Genomic DNA, 20,929 nt, shown 5'->3' with positions numbered 1-20,929 from the left:
CCACCAACGGTGACAACAAAGTACCTAGTAAATTAAATGCATTATTTGCCTTCAGTGTATAATTTACAGTGGTATGAAAAAGTTGGAGCCCCGTGATCATTTTCAAGATTTCCCTTGATAAAACATTGTTAGTTCAGATCATCAATTTCAGTAACATATATCATATAGCAGATAAACACAGCGATATTTGAGAAGTGAAATTAACTTCATAGTTTTTACAGCAACTGTGCAATAATTACTTAAGTAGGCTGATGCATAATTTTGGGCACCCTTGAGGGGTTGGCAAGCTAACTGACCCATGGCCTAGACCAGGGCTTCTCAAATAGTGGGGCGGGCCCCCCTGGGGGGAGTGCAAGATGATGCCAGAGGGGGCGCAGATGACTGCAGAGGAAAGACTTTGTTTTTGTCGTGAAGGAAAAAAAAAAAATTGTCACGGATAAGCTGCACCGGACTATAAGCCGCAGGTAATAACATGAGATATTTATGCAAAAAGATGCTACATGGGCCCCCAGGTTTATGAACCCCCTGTCTTACGTTTTTTTTTTTTTCTTACGACGTGGACCGCAGCGTTTTTTTGTCCCCCTTACGCAAAAACCTTTTCGTCTTACGAACCATCCAACATGACGGTCTCCGCGCTATTTTTTTTCCGCTTTGCTGCATCAACAAAAACAACTTTCTCGCATGTCACGGAAATGCCGATATGCTATTGGTTGATTAAGGCAGTCACTGAGATGCCGATATGCTATTGGGCGGCGTCACATCAATCATAGAAATGCCGATATGCACCGGCCGAACTCCCTCATCTTGCTTGATGGCGCGAGCTGGTCCATGTGTTATGAAGACTTTGCAAACTTTTATCTGTTAGATATGGCTGCTAAAATTGCAAGTGGCGGTAAAGTAAGAAGTAAGAGGATGATGACAATAGAAACAAAGCAGGAGATAATACAAAAATACGAAGGAGGCGCACGCATAGTTAACCTTGCTAGTGAGTATGGCCGTAACCGCTCGACAATCTGTACAATTCTCAAGAACAAGGAAGCCCTTAAAGCAAGCGAGTCTTATAAGGGCATGACTTTCCTTGCCAGGGGACGGACCTCGGTCTACAACAAAATGTAGAGGCTTCTTCTTTTATGGATTAAAGAGAAGGAAATCGCTGGTGATATGTTCTCGTTTAAAAAAAATTCTCGTTTAAAAATAAGTTCTTGTTTAAAAAAAAGTTCTCGTTTAAACAAAAAAGTCATCGTTAAAAAAAAGTTCTTGTTTAAGAAAAAAAAACATTTCCTGCGGGTTCGTCTCTGCTCCCCTCCGCCTCCACCCACCACCAGCTCAAGTCATGTCGCCTCAAAGGTAAATGGCATTTTTCCTTTGTATATTTATGTTATTTAATTTAACTGTACAGTAGATTATGCTCAAGTCACGTCGCCTCAAAGATAAATGTCATTTTTCCTTTGTATATTTATGTTATTTAATTTAACTGTACAGTAGATTATGTTGCTAATTTTTAATATGTGTATAAAGTCGTGATGTTTTTACCTAAGGTTTTTGCACGCGTTGCACGCATTCACTAGGTTTGGATTGCCCGTCATACGATGAATTGGAGTTACGAGCCTAGCCGCTGAACGGATTACGGTCGTAACACGGGGGCCCACTGTATACAAATGTATGTGTGTGTATTTTTTTTAATTTTAATTTTTGTAAATTCATTATTTTGCAATTGTCTGCCAACAGCAACATCTTCTCTTTAACAGACTGAACATGCCTGCATGTTTAGTCGCAACATATTTATAGAAAATGGATGGATGGATATTTTCAACACTAACAGAATACTGTTTGTCAATACTTCAATAGCATCTTTTTTTTTATCTCCCTTTTGTTGATAGATTATTTTAGTGAACATAAAAACACATTGCACATAATTCAATTTGGTAAAAAACAATTAAGTTTATCAGTTTAAACATTAAATATGTTGTCTCTGTAGTGTATTCAATTGAATATGGGTTGAGAAGGATTTTCAAATCGTATTTTGTTTTTACTTACATTTTACACAATAACCCACATTCAACCGAATCCGTTTTGTATTAATTGCACTTTTTATAAATCCTACTATGAACTTCATTTATCACATATCACAGTGTTTGTCTGCTATATATATATATATATATATATATATATATATATATATATATATATATATATATATATATATATATATATATATATATATATATATGATATATTTTACTGAAATTGCTGTAGTTATTCCAGTAGAGTGCAACAATTACCGGATTTTCCGCACTATAAGGCACAAGCTCAATTAATGACGTTATAAAACGTTTTCCATATATAAGGTGCACCGGATTATAAGGCACACCCTCAATTAATGACATATTTTAAAACTTTTTCAATCACAATATAGTAATACTCAAAGTAATAATGATAATAACTCAAATAATAACTCTAAACTCTCAATAGCATAACTCAATGTCAATATGACCAACTTTGTTCAAGTGTAAACACACAAAAGAAACAGGTAAAGTTTACTTCATCAGTTCATTCCCCATCTAGGATTCCCAATCTCAATATTGATCCATATATAAGGCGCACCTGATTACAAGGCGCACCAACAGCTTTTTACGGTATTTCAATACAGTTTATTTTTTTTTCCAAACACCCTGCACTACCCTACACTCTTCAGGGTGTATGGTACTTTGCCCAACCAGTTTTCATGTGCTTTGTGGACTTGGAGGAGGTGTTCATGTCACTTGAGATATTCGGGGTGGGTAGGCCAATGCCGGCAGTAAGTTGAATTTGTTTCCATTTGGAGTTGGACTTCGACAAAGACTACTTCTTTTCATAACCTTTATGGATAGAATTTGGAATTTAGTGTATATGTGTTTTGAGGCCACAAATTTGCATCCCTGCTTTTTGCAGTTAAAGTGGTGCTGTTGGCATTCTCAAGCAGTACTCTCCCAAGTCTTCCGGGAATGGTTCACAACTTTTATGCTGAAACTTCCAAATCTGAAGTCACGGTCCTCCGAAAAGGTCGGGGTGCCCTTTCCATGTTGGTAATGATATCTTGCCTCAAGTGGAAGGAGTTCAAGTGACTTGGGTTCATGCTCATACATGAGGCAAGAATGGAACGGGAGATGGACATGGGTGTATAGATGCAGTTTTGTGGATTATATTGGTCCGTCGTGGTGAAGGAGAAGTGAGGTCAAAAGACGAAGCTCTCAATTTATTGGTCGATCTACGTTCCTATCTTCAGCACTGAAAGAACTATCCTGGATGCAAGTGACCAAAATAATTTTTCTCTGACGGGTGTCCGATTGCTCCCTCAGAGACAGGTTGAGAAGCTCGGTTGTCTAGAAGGGGGTGCAGTAAAGTGCCACTGCTCCTGCACATTGAATGAGCTAGATGAGGTAGTTCGGGCATCTGATTAGGATGCCTCCCAGACACACCAATGGTGAGGTGTTACATCCCACTGGGAGGAGGCCCTGGGGAAGACCCAGTACATGTTGGAGAGACAGTATCTCCTGGCTCACTTGGGAATGCAATGGCATTCCCACAGAAGAGACAAAGGAATTAGCTTGGGACAGAGAAGTCTGGGCATCTTTGCTGCTGCCCCCTCGACCCAACACCAGATAACTTTTGACTCCTTTCATATACAGTAGAAACTAAACCAAACCATGTTAGTTGAAGTGATATTTGTGTAATAAGCCCCTGGTAAGCTGACCAGAGTTTGGCTTGATGTTTAGAGAGGAAGATTCCGGTTGGTCGGCGGCCCTTCAGTCAGACAGGCAGGAGAAGAAGCTTATCAGGGGATGAAGAGCTGAGTCCACCCTTTTACCATGTCGAGGGCCCAACTCAGCTCCAACTCCGAACTCACCTTCGCCAAGCCCATAAATCAGGTAACATCACACTATTCACTGCAATGGGCAAATCTAGTTTTGGCCTCATGACCATTTTATTTTGACCCTGCACACATCACTTAATTGTTGATGTTGGACATAAACGTACTGTAGTAGTCCTGTAGTTCTGTCTCCTGAGATACAGTATATCCTTCATTTTAATTTGTCTACTCTGAAGTAGTTATAACGTTTCTTTTGGCAACCAAAATTATGTACATTAACTTTCTGCACTGAAACCAAAAACTCCGTATTCAACCCATCTTTTCGGCTATTTTTTGTGTGTGTCTTTCTCTTGCAGACTCACTTCTGCGAATGAAGGAAGAAATGATGGAGGCGGATGAGTTCAACTTTTCCCAGGGCACCTCCGATCAGGACAGTAATGGCTCAGGCACATTCTACATTAAACAGGAACCCTAAGTTCGAGTTTTCAAACCAGACAAATAGGAGAAGGACCATTCACAGCAAGAAGTGAGATCAGTGTGAGTTCAAATTACACGACATGGCACAAATTTCCAATGGAAAAGTAAGGTAATGAAGAGAACATGGTCAGTTTTACACCTTTTGGAAAAAAAAAAAATAGGGGTATTCTCTGCAATCATTTCCATATGTGTGTTTAGATCACAGATGTTATGATCTCCTTTTACCTGTCTGAACAACTAAGCTATTTTTTATATGAACAATAAAACAACCTTTTTTTCTACGTACTCTGTTAATTTTGAGCTGTCCCAGGCCTGCATAAAATGTGATAAATCTGTATTGAGGTGGATGTTTTTGCTATTACACGTTACATATCCACTGAAGAAAATTTCTAAATTGCCTGCAATGAAAGGAGCTGGCACAAAGAGAAATTATTTATGTAAAGTTGTTCTTTTTTTTTTTCACAAAGTAGTTGAAATAGTACTTGAAGTTTTTTCTTTTTTTTTTTTTCCTTAATGAAATTTTTCCACTTTGTTGGCTTTGTTGAAACCTTGAAAATAAATTACTGATTATATAGTATTAGTATGTGGAAAACATTTAACAAAGAAGCGAAAAGTATATGTATTCACGGTTTTATGATAATAGTCATCCAAAGTACTGATAAATGCTGTGTAAAATTGCTCACAGTCCTTGACAATAAGACTTCTTTTGTACGCCATAGGTTTTCAGAGCCACATTTATTTCTAATGTACTCATTAAACTCAAAGACATCTGGTAAAGTTTTTACACCATTCATGCTTCACTAACATTCTGAGAAGAAAGAAAATCAGTCATAGTAATTAGAAGCTAGACCAGTCAAAATTACAAAAAAACAGCTACAATACAGCTGCTACTGCAAATTCTGATCACTTTAGAAAGACAGGTTTTCATGACATCCAATGGCAATCTTAATTGCTTTTATTATCAAATAGATTAAAGGGCAATTCCAGGCATGCAACCATTTTGAGTATTGAACATCAATAAACAAAAGCTTTGTAAGATTAATGACGTCAGTAACTTGAATACCCCCTCACAATTAATATAGCACATATTAGCAAGCAGTCATCAATCTGTAGCGACCAGCTGAAGTTAATAATAGTCTCTCCACCAATATTAAAATATTGTGGTATAGAATGAAAAATATTCTGGGGATCAAATTTAAAGATTTTTTTTATTGTAAATTGTTATTAAAAATAAGTAAGTCACTGAAACAAACAGACAAGGTGTGTGAGATATCTTGCGGGAAACAAAATGACCATGAGAACGGTGGGCATTAATATAAGTACACTGGCTCATTGCTGAAAGCTGGGACCAAAGCAACAAAAGTTACAATGAGTAACACCAGACATTTATCCCTGTTTTAAGTTCATGTTTGGAGTTTGCTTGAGAGCATTTGCATAATGCATTACAGCAGTGGCCCCCAACCTTTTTATCACCACAGACCGGTCAACGCTTTAAATTTATATTGCGGACCGGGGGTGTCTGCTACTGGCTGCTCTAAAAACCACATCATCCTTCTCACTCTGTAATATCAACAGCGGCCAGAAGTGGCGCCAAAAAAACAAAGATCAAGCACAAACGTATTAACTTAACATAATAATTTCCAAAACATTATTTTGGATGCAGCCCACGCTGCCCGGTACCAGTTGATTCACAGACGTACCGGTCCGCAGACCGGTGGTTGGGTACCGCTGCATTAGAGGATTGTGAGAATGCCATGTGATCAGATCAATTCTTTTTGGTACAATCTTACCTTGCCAGTTTTGGAAGAAGATAGGCTGAGTTGCATCCAAAAAAAAATAACCCTTCCAAGTCCTGGGTGGAATTTTTCAGCCCTGGAGTATAATGGCTCAAACTTGCCCACATTACTTCACAGCATTTTAAAGGGCTAATCCAGCCAAGATGGTCCATTTTTCTCCAACAAGCTCCATTATTTACTTTTTAATAAGGAATATGGCATTAGCCTGGTTTTTAAATATGAACAATTGGCAACCCTAAATCTAATCCCCATCTTTCCATGATGTGTGGGAAAGAACCGGACAAAATGTGTTCATTCATAAACATAGTACAGTACATTGGACTTTGCTCATGATGTCAGAAATAGTTCTTTCAAAATGATTTCACTCTTGACAGGGAGGCAACATGAAAACATATGAGCAATGTGGTTTGGTTTTGTCATCAGAATACGCAAACAAGGCGTTCTGAGATACTTTTGTAAGGCTAATTTCTATGCAGGTCGTTATGAATTAGATTTAATTTTATAAGCGATAGCATGACTTACCTTTTTTTTTCCTCCCAAGTCCACTTCCAGGGTGTTCCTTTACAGCACTACCTGAAAACTGTGCCTCCACTGCGGCCACACTCGTTTGTCAAGTCTGGCCCAGGCTGGAGGTCTGATAGTCCATATTTTTAGAAGTCCATCTGTGACACCCTCTTTGTATAAAGGGAATATAGGCTGGCATAAGCTCTCCTCTGCACTGCACACTGTTTGTGTTTGTGGGTACATGGCAGCTCCTCCACCCTGCCGTCGGATAACTTTAAGATCTTACCGTTTAGTGCCGCTATAGACCTTGATTGGCTGAAAGTGGTCACCTGATTTTCATGGAGCTATTTTGAATTCTGTCGCTCTCTATCGCTGGTGCTTAATTCAATTGCTTTTTGTGAGTCATATCATTTAATCTTTTTTTTTTTTAAAGTAAAACTGCAAAAAAATGGTTACATGCTTGGCTGTCGGGTGTCACACGCAAAGTGGCAAAAGTATAAGGCTCCATAGATTCCCTGTGACGTCAAGAAATGGAAAATATGGGCAGAGAAAGTGAATCCCAAGGCTCGTTGGAACCCAAATGACCCAAATGATCTATTCTTTTCTATTGTCAGTGAGAAACAATACATGAAAGTCAATGGACAAGGCATACAGTAGTTTTCTTTATCTAACAAAGAGTTGCTGTGCCAATCGTGTTTGAATAATAAACCTTTGAACTTCATTTGTAGTTGTATCTCTCGGCGTATTTTACTAGGCAATACTTATTTTTGGCTCGTCTGCTGAAAAATTGTGTCTCTAGTGACAGTGAGCATCCATATAAAACTTAACAAATAGAGGCATGCATTGCTGCAAATCTCACGAACCCCCCAAAGTGCTTTTATGGCACTCCTACCCCCATTCAGAACCGCTGTTCAAGACCACTTTATTCAGCATTGGTCTTGTAACAGTCAATTGGTTTTCTTTATTCTTTGTTCTGTCATCCATATGCAAAGTAGCTCTGAATCACAGGGGCACAGATTAATATAGTCTAAATAATTTGAAAACTTCTTGACTGCACTTTAGCCAGTCAACACAGTTACAGGTTGGGTGACAGGATCTACTGTGCATAAAAAAGATTTGGTCAAAAGTCCATGCCTGCTCATGCAGTGTATTCGACTCGACCTTTAAGGCTCTGTTGTTGAGCTACTGTATATGTATACTTACTACCTCCTGTTGCAGGCTAAAGAAGTGAGATCTACGTCACCCTTTGTGTGAGAATATGCAAATGAGAGTACCCATTAAATAAAATAACCACCAAATGTAAAATACGTTAGCACAGGATTTGTGGTCGTTCGTTGATTAATATGCAAAAATAGGTTGCTAAAGGACTTTATGCTAAATGTACACCATGTTCTATTATTATTACATAAACACACATACTTTATCAAGGAGATAGTTTAACAAAGTTATGTAGTTAGTAAAAGACAATGTGATCGTTGACTGTCCTTTTATGCGGGATAGCTTTCTTTTTTTCCTTCTTTTGTCGCCCCAGACAAAACGTTTCATTTATTGCCATGAGTGCAGCAACCTGGCGTAGACGTACAAATCTTCAAATGGGGGAAGCGGCGTAAGCCATATAGCAGTCACGACGTTTGTATTTTTTTTGTGTGGTTGAGGCTTCGGCAGTGTAGTTACTCTACGACTAGGGCTACCAAATGGCGCAAGAGCCAAGTTAACAGGCTTATATCTTTGACACGTTAAAAGATTTCAATGCGCTACATCATTGAACAAGCACTGCTTTGGAATTGAAAGAGCAAGACTGTGAGACACAGGGGACCTCTGCCCCTTTTCCTTTTTGTTTTGTATTTGTTTTTGTATTATTTTGTAGCTGTTCCGAATGACTGCTGTATTTGTAACGAATTGGCGGGAAAGGGAAGTGGCTGGCGTATGCCATATAGCATTAACCACATTTTTTTGCGGGACAGCGTTTCTCCTCCCTCTTTGAAGTGCTCTTTAGGGCTAGTGAAAACAATACAAAATCATGACAAAAGTCACGTTACACTAGTCGTCAGTTGATATTTCATAAGAAGAGTTATTAAAAAGTTGAAAAGTTCATTAGTAGGGATGGGACGAGTGCCAAAGCCCTTGAGACGAGATTGAGACAAGATGTTGGCAAAATATACATTTTACAGTTTAGTTTTTTTTTTTATATTGAATGAGAAAATCTTGCATGCAAATGTAAACAGGACAGTCACTTTCGTGACAGGCTCACTTTTCAACTGCTGCTGATCTAGTTAAACAATGTGGTTGGCATAAATCAGACATGTCCAAAGTCTGGCCCGGGGGCCAAATGCGGCCCATGGTCAATTTTCATCCGGCCCGCAGCCTCTGTCATAAAATCAATAACGTCTGGCCCGCATGGAGAATTAATACATTGGGCAGCAATGCTGCCATCTATAGGCTCAATTAGGAACAGCACATTAGTATATGAGTAATTGACTGTATGAGCCCCTACTTTTCTAAAATGGCGACAATCAACAAAAGGAGGAAATTTGAGCTGCAGTGTGACGCAGTGAGCTGCGGTCAACACCGGCAGCTTTATATCGCCAACTTTTACTGACAGCTGGATAAGGACAAGTTTCCGAGAGATTCAGGCATTTGGTAAGAAAATGCTAAGCTTGTTCGGTTCGACGTATTTGTGTGAGAAGAGACACTCGGTTATGAACTTAAATAAGAGCCGTGTGAGGACACGGCTATTGGACTCTCACTTACAGGACATCTTGCGCATCCATACTACTGCCATAGAGCCACACCTGGCCTTTGTCCTGCACTCCAGATCTCAGTTTCACCCATCACACTCATGCGGACAAGTCATTTTTCATTTACGATGTCTGAAAACTTTATTTATTTATTTATTTTAAGTTTTCACTCCAGAATCATAACCATTTAAAAATCCAATCAACATTTATAGATACTAATTTCATATTTTAAATGAACCCTGCACTTGTTGATATGACTATTACTTGGCTCATTTCTCTGTTATTGTGTTTAAAAACTCTATAAATATTAAACTGCCATGGTGAGATTTTTTTATGTTCCAATTGTAGTTTGCACCCAAGAGTACAATTACTTCTGTTCAACTGTTACAAAAAAGTTAGTGTTAAAGTGAAGTTAAGTGAATATTCAATTTCGATATTTAATGTCAATTCAATTTTGATATGCATGTTTCAAATTAACCAAAACACGTGCTTAAGATAGCTGAAATGAAAATAAAAAAGCAAATGTTAAACACAGAACGGCTCGCTGAAATTTATTTAAATTAATTGCTGCTATATGTAAAGAACACCTGCCAAGGTTGGCCCCCCTACATTTTTAACACGCCAGATGTGGCCCACTTTGCAAAAGGTTTGGACACCCCTGGCATAAATGTTTTAGGCTGTGTTTACATACTGTCCCTTGATGCCAATATTTAACCAGTCTTGTAATTTGATTTGACTTGACCTGGCATTTTTTCATCTCCAATTAAAAAAAAAAAAAAATCATGAGCTTAACAATTAAAAAATATCCATAAAATACCATTTACAGCCCCGCCCCCTTTCCATCGTCGTCAGCCTGTCATTTTTTCAAGCTAGACAAAATTTTAACTGTCGGGGTCCATCAGTTTTCAAAACTTATCAGTCAGATTTGTCTGAATTTCATCTGTCACATACACTACAGGCAAAACAAAGTAATGCTGATTCTAAATTCTGAGTCTAAATCAGAGAAAGAATGCTAAATGGTTATGCACCCATTGGTTACTTGAAAGTGTGACCGCCCTGCCGTGTAAACACATCCCAGAATCAGCATGTAAAATATATTTGAAAAGCAAATTAACACAAAATCTCTTAACACTTGATTTTAAACATTACGTTTAACTTTTGGTCAGTGAGATTGTGTATAGTAGGAGTTTGGTTTATGAAACCATGACTGAAAAGGGGACAACTATAAATAAATGTCTGGTAAGTCAACTGTGAATGACAAGTAGTGAATTGAACCAACCCAGTCTATTTGCTAAACTGAACATATGTCTCCACTACTTGGTGGTGCTGTAAAGTGACTATTGTCACATTGACTGCAGGCTGATTGCAGTTTGTACCATAACGATGCAGCAACATAGCAGATCAACATGACATTGAATTATAAGCAAAAAGGGGCATGGCGGGCTAACGAAAATATGACTGACATCTCAGGTGATGCCTATCCCAACAGTTAGAACGACATATAAAATTGGCCATGCCGACATTTTTAATTGGGCATTTTTCTTTCTAGCTTTCCGGTCATTTGTCGGAAAAACGTGCAAAACGTGCATCCGTCAGCGAAGGAGTGACGGACAGTCCGTCAGTGCTGATGTAGTGCCCACCTCTGAGACACAAACACACACAGTAGAATATCGCCACACAGGTGATTGAAAGTGTATTTTTCCCTGTAGGCCTGCTTTTATTGGATGTTTTGGTATTTGGATGAAAATGTAAAGAAATAAAAAATTGTGAAAAACAAAAATATACACAGAAAACAAAAGAACACATTTCCGCTTATCGGAAGACAACATCTTATGTAATTTTTTAAATCAACATTTTTTTTTTCAACATTAAACTGAAATTCTTGATAGCTCTCTCCCCATAAATATTGGAACATACCCAATTAAGACCCTTTTGACTCAGCCTGGTATGTTCAAAAGTGATCATTAGCAAAGGCAACTGTGTCCAGATGTCTGCAATTAAAGTTTGTGTCATTTAAGTCTACTAACTGCCTCTGAAACGTAATCCGACACTCCAGCGCTGCTAGGTAGTGTCTGCTAGAGGCTGGCAAAAGGCACTGTGCAATAAAATACCAGCATAATTAAAATGTTTTTTTACTGTCTTGAATCAATTCACACATGAATGTAATTACTGAACATTGTGTTGTTTATATCTGGAGTTGTGACTTATGCAGTACAAAGAGTCAACCGGCGTTATTTTGACAAGGTTTTGGGAAGAACATAAAAATAAAATTGTGCTAACGTCAATTTTAAAGTGTTGGTTGACCTTATCGTCACATTTGGCGTGTTTTACTACCATGCAGGGCAGTAACATGAAGTGCATTCTCCTCTGTATTCCATTGCATCCGTGTCCCTTATAAGCCTCACCCCCCAAAAAAAGATATGTCCTGAAACTGTTCCGAATTTGCATGATTTCACTGTATCAGATCTCGTCCCATCCCTGTTCATTAGTGTTGCTTAAAGAATTATACACCTATTATTGTTGGTTATAAAGTGTAGTTGTGCTATTAAAAACCATAAGCAATATTACACAAGGGATTGATGTTTTCACCAATGTTTTTGAAAATCATTCAGTGACTTCTTTATTGTCATATTGTGATGGTTACGGACGATTGCTTGCTGTTTTGGGCTGGTAGCTTTCACGGCAAGTTAGTAGCGGTTAAACTGCTAATATTATGTGGGCAGTCTGTAAAACCTCCACTTGCATTTTCATGTTTCAACGTTATCCTTTCCTCACAAATACCGTACTTCTTCGAGTACAAGTCGAGCTTTTTTCCCTCTGATTTTCGACCCCCATATTAGGGGGTTCGGTTTATAACCGCAAAATTCAAAACAGACCAATTTCTTTCACATATTAACATTAATGCCAATGGGAAATAAGTAATTGTCTCAATTACTAGGCTTAAAATGATTATACCTCTAATTCGAAATAGTGTGCATCCGTTTTAGAGTGTTTGCACAGGACATTGCAAAAGTGCACTTTTCATCAAGCTAATCAAGATGTTGTCAACAAGGCTGCGTCGATAATTTTGACACATTATGAAAAGGAAAATATGGCTTGACTTGTTTCCTTCAGCCCTCAGTGCAAGTCAGCATGGATGTCAGCAGGTGGGGGGAAAAACAGCGAAGGGCAACCTTCCAGGCTTTGACCTCACTCGTCACTTGGGTAAAGAACATCCCAAGTTCATGACATGACAAGCAAATAATCTCCCAAGACCTCCATTTCAAAACAAATTGGACGGCATCAAAGATCACTACCCAAGGAAAGTAACGAGGATGTTTGAACAATTGAGGAGATAGTAGAGGACGTGTGGACTTTTAAATGGGAGGAGCTATTTGGCTTGTCAGAGTGATGATGACTTTTACGGCTTTTCTACAAATTAATATTCAGCTGTGTCAAAAAAGTAAATCATTTTGTTGTTGCAACATTAGTTTTAGCATTTGTGTCTACACGGACGCACATTGCCTCGCACCTGTCTCGTTTTTTGCCCCACCCCCTTACCTAAAAAAAAATAAAATAAAATATATATATATATATATATATATATATATATATGTCTTCATTATTATTATTACAAATATTACTGGAGTACATATATATTTTCTTAAATGATTAAACCTCATACAAATGATTATACCTTATACACTGTACAGTAAGTGAGAACTAACCCCTCTCCTTTGAAGTCTGCGGTCATATTAGCAGCGGCCCAGACGTTGAATTAAAGTCAAATCTGTACATGATCAAACATTATAACAATGGAGGGTTTACACTTGAAAATCCATTTTATTTTAAAATAAATCTCGGTAAAAGATTTCAAACGATCTGGTGAACGTCTACTCCATTGTGTTTCTGCCTCGACAGTGTGTGCGTGCGCCTCCTGCCTCGACAGTGTGTTCCTTTACTGTGGTTGCGTTTGATGATTAACATGGCACGTCCCTGTGGTTGTAAAAGTGGGAGTTGGGGCTGGAGTTGATTGCAACTCCACAGGGGGACGTACAGTGTAACGCACCCAGCACATGTTGTTGTCAACAGGCAGAGAGGAGCAAAGACGACGTTCATCAAACCTTTGGAAATCTCTTCCCTAGATTTCTTTGATAATAAAATTGTTTTTCGAGTGTAAATACTCAAGTACATGTTTGACCATGTACAGATCTGACTTTAATTCAACGTCCACGCCGCTGCTAATATGACCGCAGCTGTGCGAGACCTCAAAGGGAAGGTTGAACTGTTCACTTACTGTACAGTGTATAAGGTTTAATCATTTAAGACTTAAGTAAATGTGTACTGCAGTAGTTCCACATCTGAGGAGGGCCCGTGGCAAGTGCATTTATAGTTACCTCGTCTGTCTGCCATGCAAGAAACCCTCACAGCGTGTCACCACAATACAGTACAGTATAGCTTTTTTTTCTTTTTTCCCAAAAAAATTTGCGAAAATCAAAGTTCGAAAGTAGCGAGGGATCACTATATATCTGTGGTGTCACAAATTTTTGAAAAATCTATTATATTAATTCACATGCGGGTGTTATTTTTACAGGAGGAAATTATTGATCAATCTAAAGTGTAAATGGCCTGCTCTCTTTGATAATGCAATGCAATAATGCACGCTTAACAAAAAGTGACTATTTTGAAGGTGTCTGGACTATATGGAATTTAGTATGAATTTCGAATGTGTTGAACATTTTGTATTGTTAAGAATTCTTAGTTGTTGTTTAAGCTCCTACTTTGCATTCTGAATGGTGTTGGGTCTGCGCCAAGAAAAAGGCAAATCATTACAATGAATCATGACATTTATATGGCCTTTTTTCCTGGTGTTAATGATATTGAACTTGTGATGCATGTCTTGTTCCTGCTTCTGAATTGGTACTCAATGTGTTACTGTATGTACAAAACATTTTTTATCATGCTTTGTCCTTTTCTTGGAAACTAACACGGGTCTTTTATGATGTGGTGTTCCCCTGAGTTACATTCAAACATTATATTGTGGTGCTATATACATTTGATTTAAAAGAAATACTGGTTGGGATCATCTTGATGGAGGTGGGTAATAAATGTACGTTGAAAAGTTTCTGGTGTTAAAAACTATATTTTGGATACAAGTATTAAAACGTGTGCAACCTGAGGTACATATATTTAAATTGCAAAGTTTGTATGTCTTTTTGATAGTAACTAGTTCTTACAAATTTGTGTTGTGATTAAGCTTTGATAGATAAATAAAGCATAATGGATGGAACATATTGGTTGCAATTGATATGTTTTCGGGTATCGCAGTGTTTATTTTGCTAGGGCTGAGCGATTATGGAAAATCTAATTGTGTGCTTTTTTTTAACTTGCGATTTGAATTGAGATTTTTTTTACGGTCCTTTTTGATTTGTGATTTCTTTTTTCTCTCTTCTCCGTAATTTATCATTGTTAAAACAAACTATCATGTCTATTATGCATTGCAGTATAAGTTCATTTGAAAGACGGTATATCTACTACGTATAAACTTACAATGTGCAGTTTGGTAAGTTGATAGCATAACATAAGTTTGCCACACGTGCTGTAATGTTAAATGCAAACAAATCCGTATCTAGATCACTCTCTTTATACTACTTTTTGTTTGTTTGTAAATTGAAGTTAGCACTACAAAAGTGGCACACATCCAAACCATCAGGTGTATACACATAACGGCAACAGCCAAAACATTGTAAAATAGTCGACGTACACTGACTTTTTTTTTTTCAAATCACAATTATATTGCAAATCCAAATAATCGTTCAGCCCTATTTTTTTCATCAATGTTTATGTTGTGATTTTTTTTTTTTGCAACCGTTTTACACTGAATAAAATGACTAATGACAAGGAGATGTGTCCATGTTTGAAATGTCCACATTCAGACAGCAATTTTCGCTGTCACTATTGCTTGCACAATCAGAGGGATTCAAACTAGTATTTATCCAACCCAGTGCTTCTCAAAATAGCTTCTCAAAATATAATTGAGAAGCACTGATCCAACCTGACACATTTACCCATTTTTATCGACATGGACAAAATTCTTGATACCCCTCTGAATGAAAGAAAAGAAAATACTCATCATCATATAAAGTCCTAAACCAAAGCAAAAAATAAGTCTAGAAACCCAATTTCAATGAAGTTAGAATCTTTTGTTGAACATAAAATCAAAATAAACGGTAGGAATTTTTAAATCATGTTTTCATTCATATTGAATTGAATGGCAAATCATTGTGTTTTGTTTAGGCAAGACCTGCACACGTTAATACTTGGTGGGTTCCAATAAAAGGTGCTCTGTCAGCATCGAGATGTAAATTCCATGAAATTATATCTGGAATTCTGAACTTTTGTGTCATTAATCTTTTAATCTCAAATCCAAATGTCTGGTGTATTCACAAAAAGCAAAGAGTACCATGCTTTCTGGATTATAAGATGCTCCAGTATATAAGGCAAAAATTCAACCAAAAAAAAAACAAACAAGAATAAGCCACACGGGCTACAAACCACAGGTCATACCATCAGATATTTATGCAGAAAGATGGTATATGAATTTTTTTTTTTTTTTTAATGTAAAATAGAATTTTTAATTGCCCGCTTAGAGCAACAGTATGAACATATCTGACACATAATTCATATACAATCATACATATGAACATATCTGAAACATTGCACATAATTCATATACAACCATACATATGAACATATCTGACACATTGCACATAATTCATATACAATCATATATATATATATATATATATATATATATATATATATATATATATATAAAATTATATATATATATATATATATATATATAAAATTATATATATATATATATATATATATATATATATAAAATTATATATATATATATATATATTATATAATATATATTATATATATATATATATATATATATATATATATATATACAGTGGGCCCCCGTGTTACGAGATTAATCCATTCCGTGGTTGGGCTTATAAAACGAATTCACCGTATGGCAGGCAATCCAAACCTATGTTAAATAGCGAATGCGTTTAGAACCACAGGTAAAACCATCAAAATTGTACATACATATTGAAAATTGGTACCAAGATAGTATAGTAAGTGCTACGTATATATAATATACATATATACAATCAGAAGACATCATAAATAAAAAGTATAGAAAGGATTTATTTACCTTTGAGTGGCGCTTGTTATTCCCATATTCCCTCGTAAGGGGAGCCTAGGCTAGGCTAGCTTCATATTTCTTGATTATCTTCAGCTTCGTTTCCATATAAATCATATTCTTACTTATCTCTTTAACATCACTAGCAATCTTGGGACCCATGACTAACCCATTCAAGTTTGAATTAAGCAGTAAAATGCACTATAAATATAATTTTGTAACCACTTGCGATAGAACAAAGCTTTACCATTCCGCCATTTTAAAACGAGTCAGGCCGACCAATATCTCTGTGAGGAGGCGCCAACCAATAGCAGACAAGCATTGTAGTGACGCGTTGCATGGAGGCCTTGACGGCAAAAGGAAATAAATGCAATTACCTAAAAACGCCTGCAGATGGATACAAATCAACACAAATACAACCAAGCCCCAAGGGTTATGACAGTTGTTTTTGTCACAAAACCGGGGAAATACCATAAATTATGGAATTCTATCAATAATATTACATTGAAATGAAAAATCTCTTGAATAATGTATCGTTTTCATTCATTTGTTTGTTGGTCACATATGACTGACATGAAAAAAAATCTTTGTCACACACACACACAAAAAAAACACCTACAAATTCCCAAGGGTATGAATAATTTTGAGGCGAAGTGTGTGCGCACATTATAGATACATAGATAGATGGGCAAGTTACTTCAAAACTAATGCATTACTACTTATTACTCTCATTTCAAAGTAATTAGTTACATTACAGTATTACTGTATTTGAAATGTAATGCATGACACTACTATTGCATTACCATTATAATATTATTATTATTATATTACTCTATCCAACATTCTGTATATGGAAATATGCATTTACCATTCTAAATGTAGCTTAACAGTACAAATCATTTGCTCTGTATTATATTGTAAAATTTGATAGACATGACAAGATAGATTTTTTTTGTATTTTTATCCTTTTATTACTTAACTTCACAACATAGTGATGCATTGTTTATGCTTTAGGCAAAAACAGTGCATTCCACAATTTCAATGTTAACATTCAAATTGATTTCAAGTAAGCAAGATTAGGGACAGACGTCTCAAAAATAAAAGGATTTGGTCTATATTCAACCTCTGCCATTCATTCTCTGCTGTAGTAGATAGAACAGCAAGTAAACATTTTGCCCAGGACTTCTCTGAGATCTTGCGGTGTTTTTGGTGAATTTGAGGAAAAAAAAAAAAAAAAAAGACTTTTCCGGCTAAAAATGCATTGTTGTAATGAATTTAGTTACTGTCATTTGTACCAGGTAAAATATTACTATTTTTGCGTGTGCATTTTTGCATTACAGTAATTACTTTTGTAATGCATTACTTCCTACACTGTATATTTTTAATATTATTATTACTGTACTCTCTACTGTACTCTCTCTCTCTCTCTCTCTCTCTCTCTCTATATATATATATATATATATATATATATATATATATATATATATATATATATATATATATATATAATCTTAAAGTACAAAAACTAACAAGGTATTTCTATTAAATGAAACAATATGGTCATATTGAAAATAATGCCCATACATTGCATCCAAATAAGCCCACCTTCTCCAGCCCAAGTTAATGTGACGCAATCTCGCATTTTGATGAAAATTCAATTGAAGACTTCGCAAACTTGTTTTCATTGATGTAGCTTAGGGCTAAAGGAAATGTGTTTTATTAACCAGATGTACCTCATGTTTCAGCAGTCAGAATCTCCAGCTCCTCAAGAGCTGTATCCCGCCTGTTTACAATGTGTCAGACACAAAATAACGTGTAAATCTAATCATACAAATACTTTTAAATCAGGTGTTCTCATGCTAGCGGGAGACATCGAAGGCAAACGATGGCTTTTGAGGAGTGGCGTTACCTACCTATCATATTTCTTCAGGAAAAGTGTTTAGGCCTGTATATTAGTGGTTTAATACAAGTCTCAATGTCAATCGTCCCCCCGAGATGCAAGGGCCCTTTATCGCTGCTCAGAGCTCGAGATGCAAATATTGAGTGCACACTTTAGAACAGTGGTTCTTAACCTTGTTGGAGGCATCGAACCCCACAGTTTCATATGCTCATTCACTGAACCCTTCTTTAGTAAAAAATTAAATATGATTTGAGTGAGTCCGTACAGCGATCGACCCTTTAGATCGCCGGCCGCAGGAGCTTATTTGCCTGGATCGGCGCTCAGAGATAACGGGCTAATTCTGGTGTGTGGTCCCGACTGAGAAGGAGGTCTCACTCTGCTGCTTATCCAGCGCTCTCAAAGCGGACCGGTAGAGAGTCTCACTCAGACACGTATACAGCCCTCTCGAAGCGGTCTGATAGGGAGGTCTCACTCTGCTGCATAAACCAGCGACCTCAAAGCGGACCGGTAGGAAATCTCAAGAGCAGGACGCTTTCAATGACTGTGCCCACTAACTGCAGACTAGACTGAGGGGTGGTCATCTGCGGCGGAGGCTCCACCGAACCCGAAACCGACTCACCGAACCCCTCGGGTCGATCGAACACAGGTTAAGAACCACTGCTTTAGAAGTAACCCTTTCACAACAAATAATAAAAAAAAGGCATATACTACTTGCTTTGAAGTCTTGGCTACTTTACTTTTAACGGAGTGAAAGATTCTCACTTCCATAGAATAGATTACAGGCCCTCCGTAGAATAGATTACTGGCCCTCTGTAGAATAGATTACAGGCCCTTGAGCCCCGTGTTATGAGATTAATCTGTTCCGCGGTTGGGGTCGTAAGGCGCATTTGCCGTATGACGGGCAATCAAAACCTGTCAAATAGCTAATGTGTTTAGAACCCCATGTAAAACCAGAAAAATTGAACATATTAAAAATTGGTACCAAAATAGTATTGTAAGTGCTACATATATATGATATACATGTATGCAATCAACATCAACAATAAAAAATATAGAAAGGATTTACCTTTGTGTGCCGCTTACACCCAAAGTCCCTTAATGAGCGTTATCTCCAGCATCATTTCCACATAATTCATCTTCTTACTTCTCTTTAACATCACTAGCAATCTTGGGAGCGATGGCTAACCCTTTCAACTTAGAACTAAGCAGTAAAATGCACTATAAATACGGTTTTGTAACCACTCACAATTGAACAAAACTTTACCGCGCCACCGTTATGAAACAAGTGAGGCCGACCAATGGCAGACCACCATCTCGGTGAGGTGACGCAGACAAATAGCAGACCAGAAATGTAGTGATACGTTGCAGGGCGGCAACTGAAAATAAGTGTAATTACCTAAAAATGCCTGCAGATGTGTAATCTACAGGAACACATACACAGCATATATTATCAGTATATGGACATTGGCAAGAAATTGTAGTAGGTAACCTACCTTGTGGTGTATGGAAAAATTACTAAATGCCGCCAGCTAGATGGGTATGTAATAAACAGCTGGGATGCCATTTCATCTTATAGCTACCATGCCTTTACCCCTTTTTTTTCCAGAAGCACAGGGATGCATTGGCCCAATGGGGGTGATAGGGTTTAAAAAAAATGAAAGTATTTCGTCAGGTAACTTGTACGTTACACTTTGTGGCCATCAGGCTTAAAACAAGGCAATAAATAAGACTTTTTAGTGTGTACCATTGACATTTAATTTGCAGTATAAATCAGACAAGGTCATGAGCACACAAACTAACGGAATGTTACAGTCATGTGGCCTCTAAATGCACTCTGAAGGTACAGTCTGGAATAACTACTTGTAGGTAAAAGTAGATAATGAGCATTTGAGGACAGTGCTCAGTAAATCCAGCTGGATGCACAGCTCGTGTAGCAAGTCAACTCTTCTTCCTTGAACCACAGGGCAATCTCCTTTATAGCGCTCTCAACCGAGTCACTTCCATGAATGATGTTTCTGTTCACAGGAAGAAGAAATATATATACTGTAAGTGCAACTCAAAAGCCAGGTTAAATGGAAGCAGCTCAATTGACACGTACTTGCTGACATCAATGCAGAAGTCTCCTCGAATTGTGCCAGGTTTGGAGTCTGCTGGGTTGGTTTCACCAAGCATCACCCTGCCCGTCTTAACAACTCCTTTGCCTTCCCATGCCTAAAGGTTATAAAAGGGAGGAAAAAATATGCCTCTCATTGTCTAGCTGGTAGACAACAAATTTGGCAGCAATTTATCCAAAGAGTTTGGTTTACATTCTTAATGATACAAGTAACAATGTTTACCTTCCTGCATTTCAAGCGCATACAATATTCTAATACTGTAAGTATTCTCCACTAAGGAATCCTATTTGCGTTGTCCAATCTTTCCTTATAACGGAATTTCCTCATGTGGGAAACAACGGCACATGTC

General features: G+C 37.4%; 2 protein-coding genes across 3 annotated transcripts in view; one reads left to right on the top strand and one right to left on the bottom strand.

Annotated features, from left to right (window-relative positions):
* Window positions 1-15,248, top strand: part of mbtd1 (mbt domain containing 1) — a 67,727-nt gene extending 52,479 nt beyond the window's left edge. The window contains exons 16-17 of one of the 2 annotated variants that reach the window (XM_088438868.1): window positions 3,756-3,908; window positions 4,207-15,248. In XM_088438868.1, coding sequence (XP_088294994.1) covers window positions 3,756-3,908; window positions 4,207-4,325 — 272 coding nt within the window. In that variant the 3' untranslated portion in view covers window positions 4,326-15,248. The remainder of the gene's footprint in view (window positions 1-3,755; window positions 3,909-4,206) is intronic. The other variant, XM_088438869.1, reaches the window with a different exon arrangement.
* Window positions 15,249-20,196: 4,948 nt separating this feature from the next.
* LOC148409221 (nucleoside diphosphate kinase A2-like) overlaps window positions 20,197-20,929 on the bottom strand; it is a 12,447-nt gene continuing 11,714 nt past the window's right edge. The window contains exons 4-5 of the mRNA XM_088439116.1: window positions 20,565-20,677; window positions 20,197-20,481 (exon numbers count right to left, since the gene is read on the bottom strand). Of these exons, the coding sequence (XP_088295242.1) occupies window positions 20,367-20,481; window positions 20,565-20,677 (228 nt within the window). The 3' untranslated portion in view covers window positions 20,197-20,366. The remainder of the gene's footprint in view (window positions 20,482-20,564; window positions 20,678-20,929) is intronic.

The sequence above is a fragment of the Hippichthys cyanospilos genome, chromosome 17 (genome assembly GCF_059441005.1).
Source record: "Hippichthys cyanospilos isolate Australia breed blue-spotted pipefish chromosome 17, RoL_Hcya_1.0, whole genome shotgun sequence".
Taxonomy (NCBI): Eukaryota; Metazoa; Chordata; class Actinopteri; order Syngnathiformes; family Syngnathidae; genus Hippichthys; species Hippichthys cyanospilos.
This window is presented reverse-complemented; position numbering and strand designations above follow the sequence as displayed.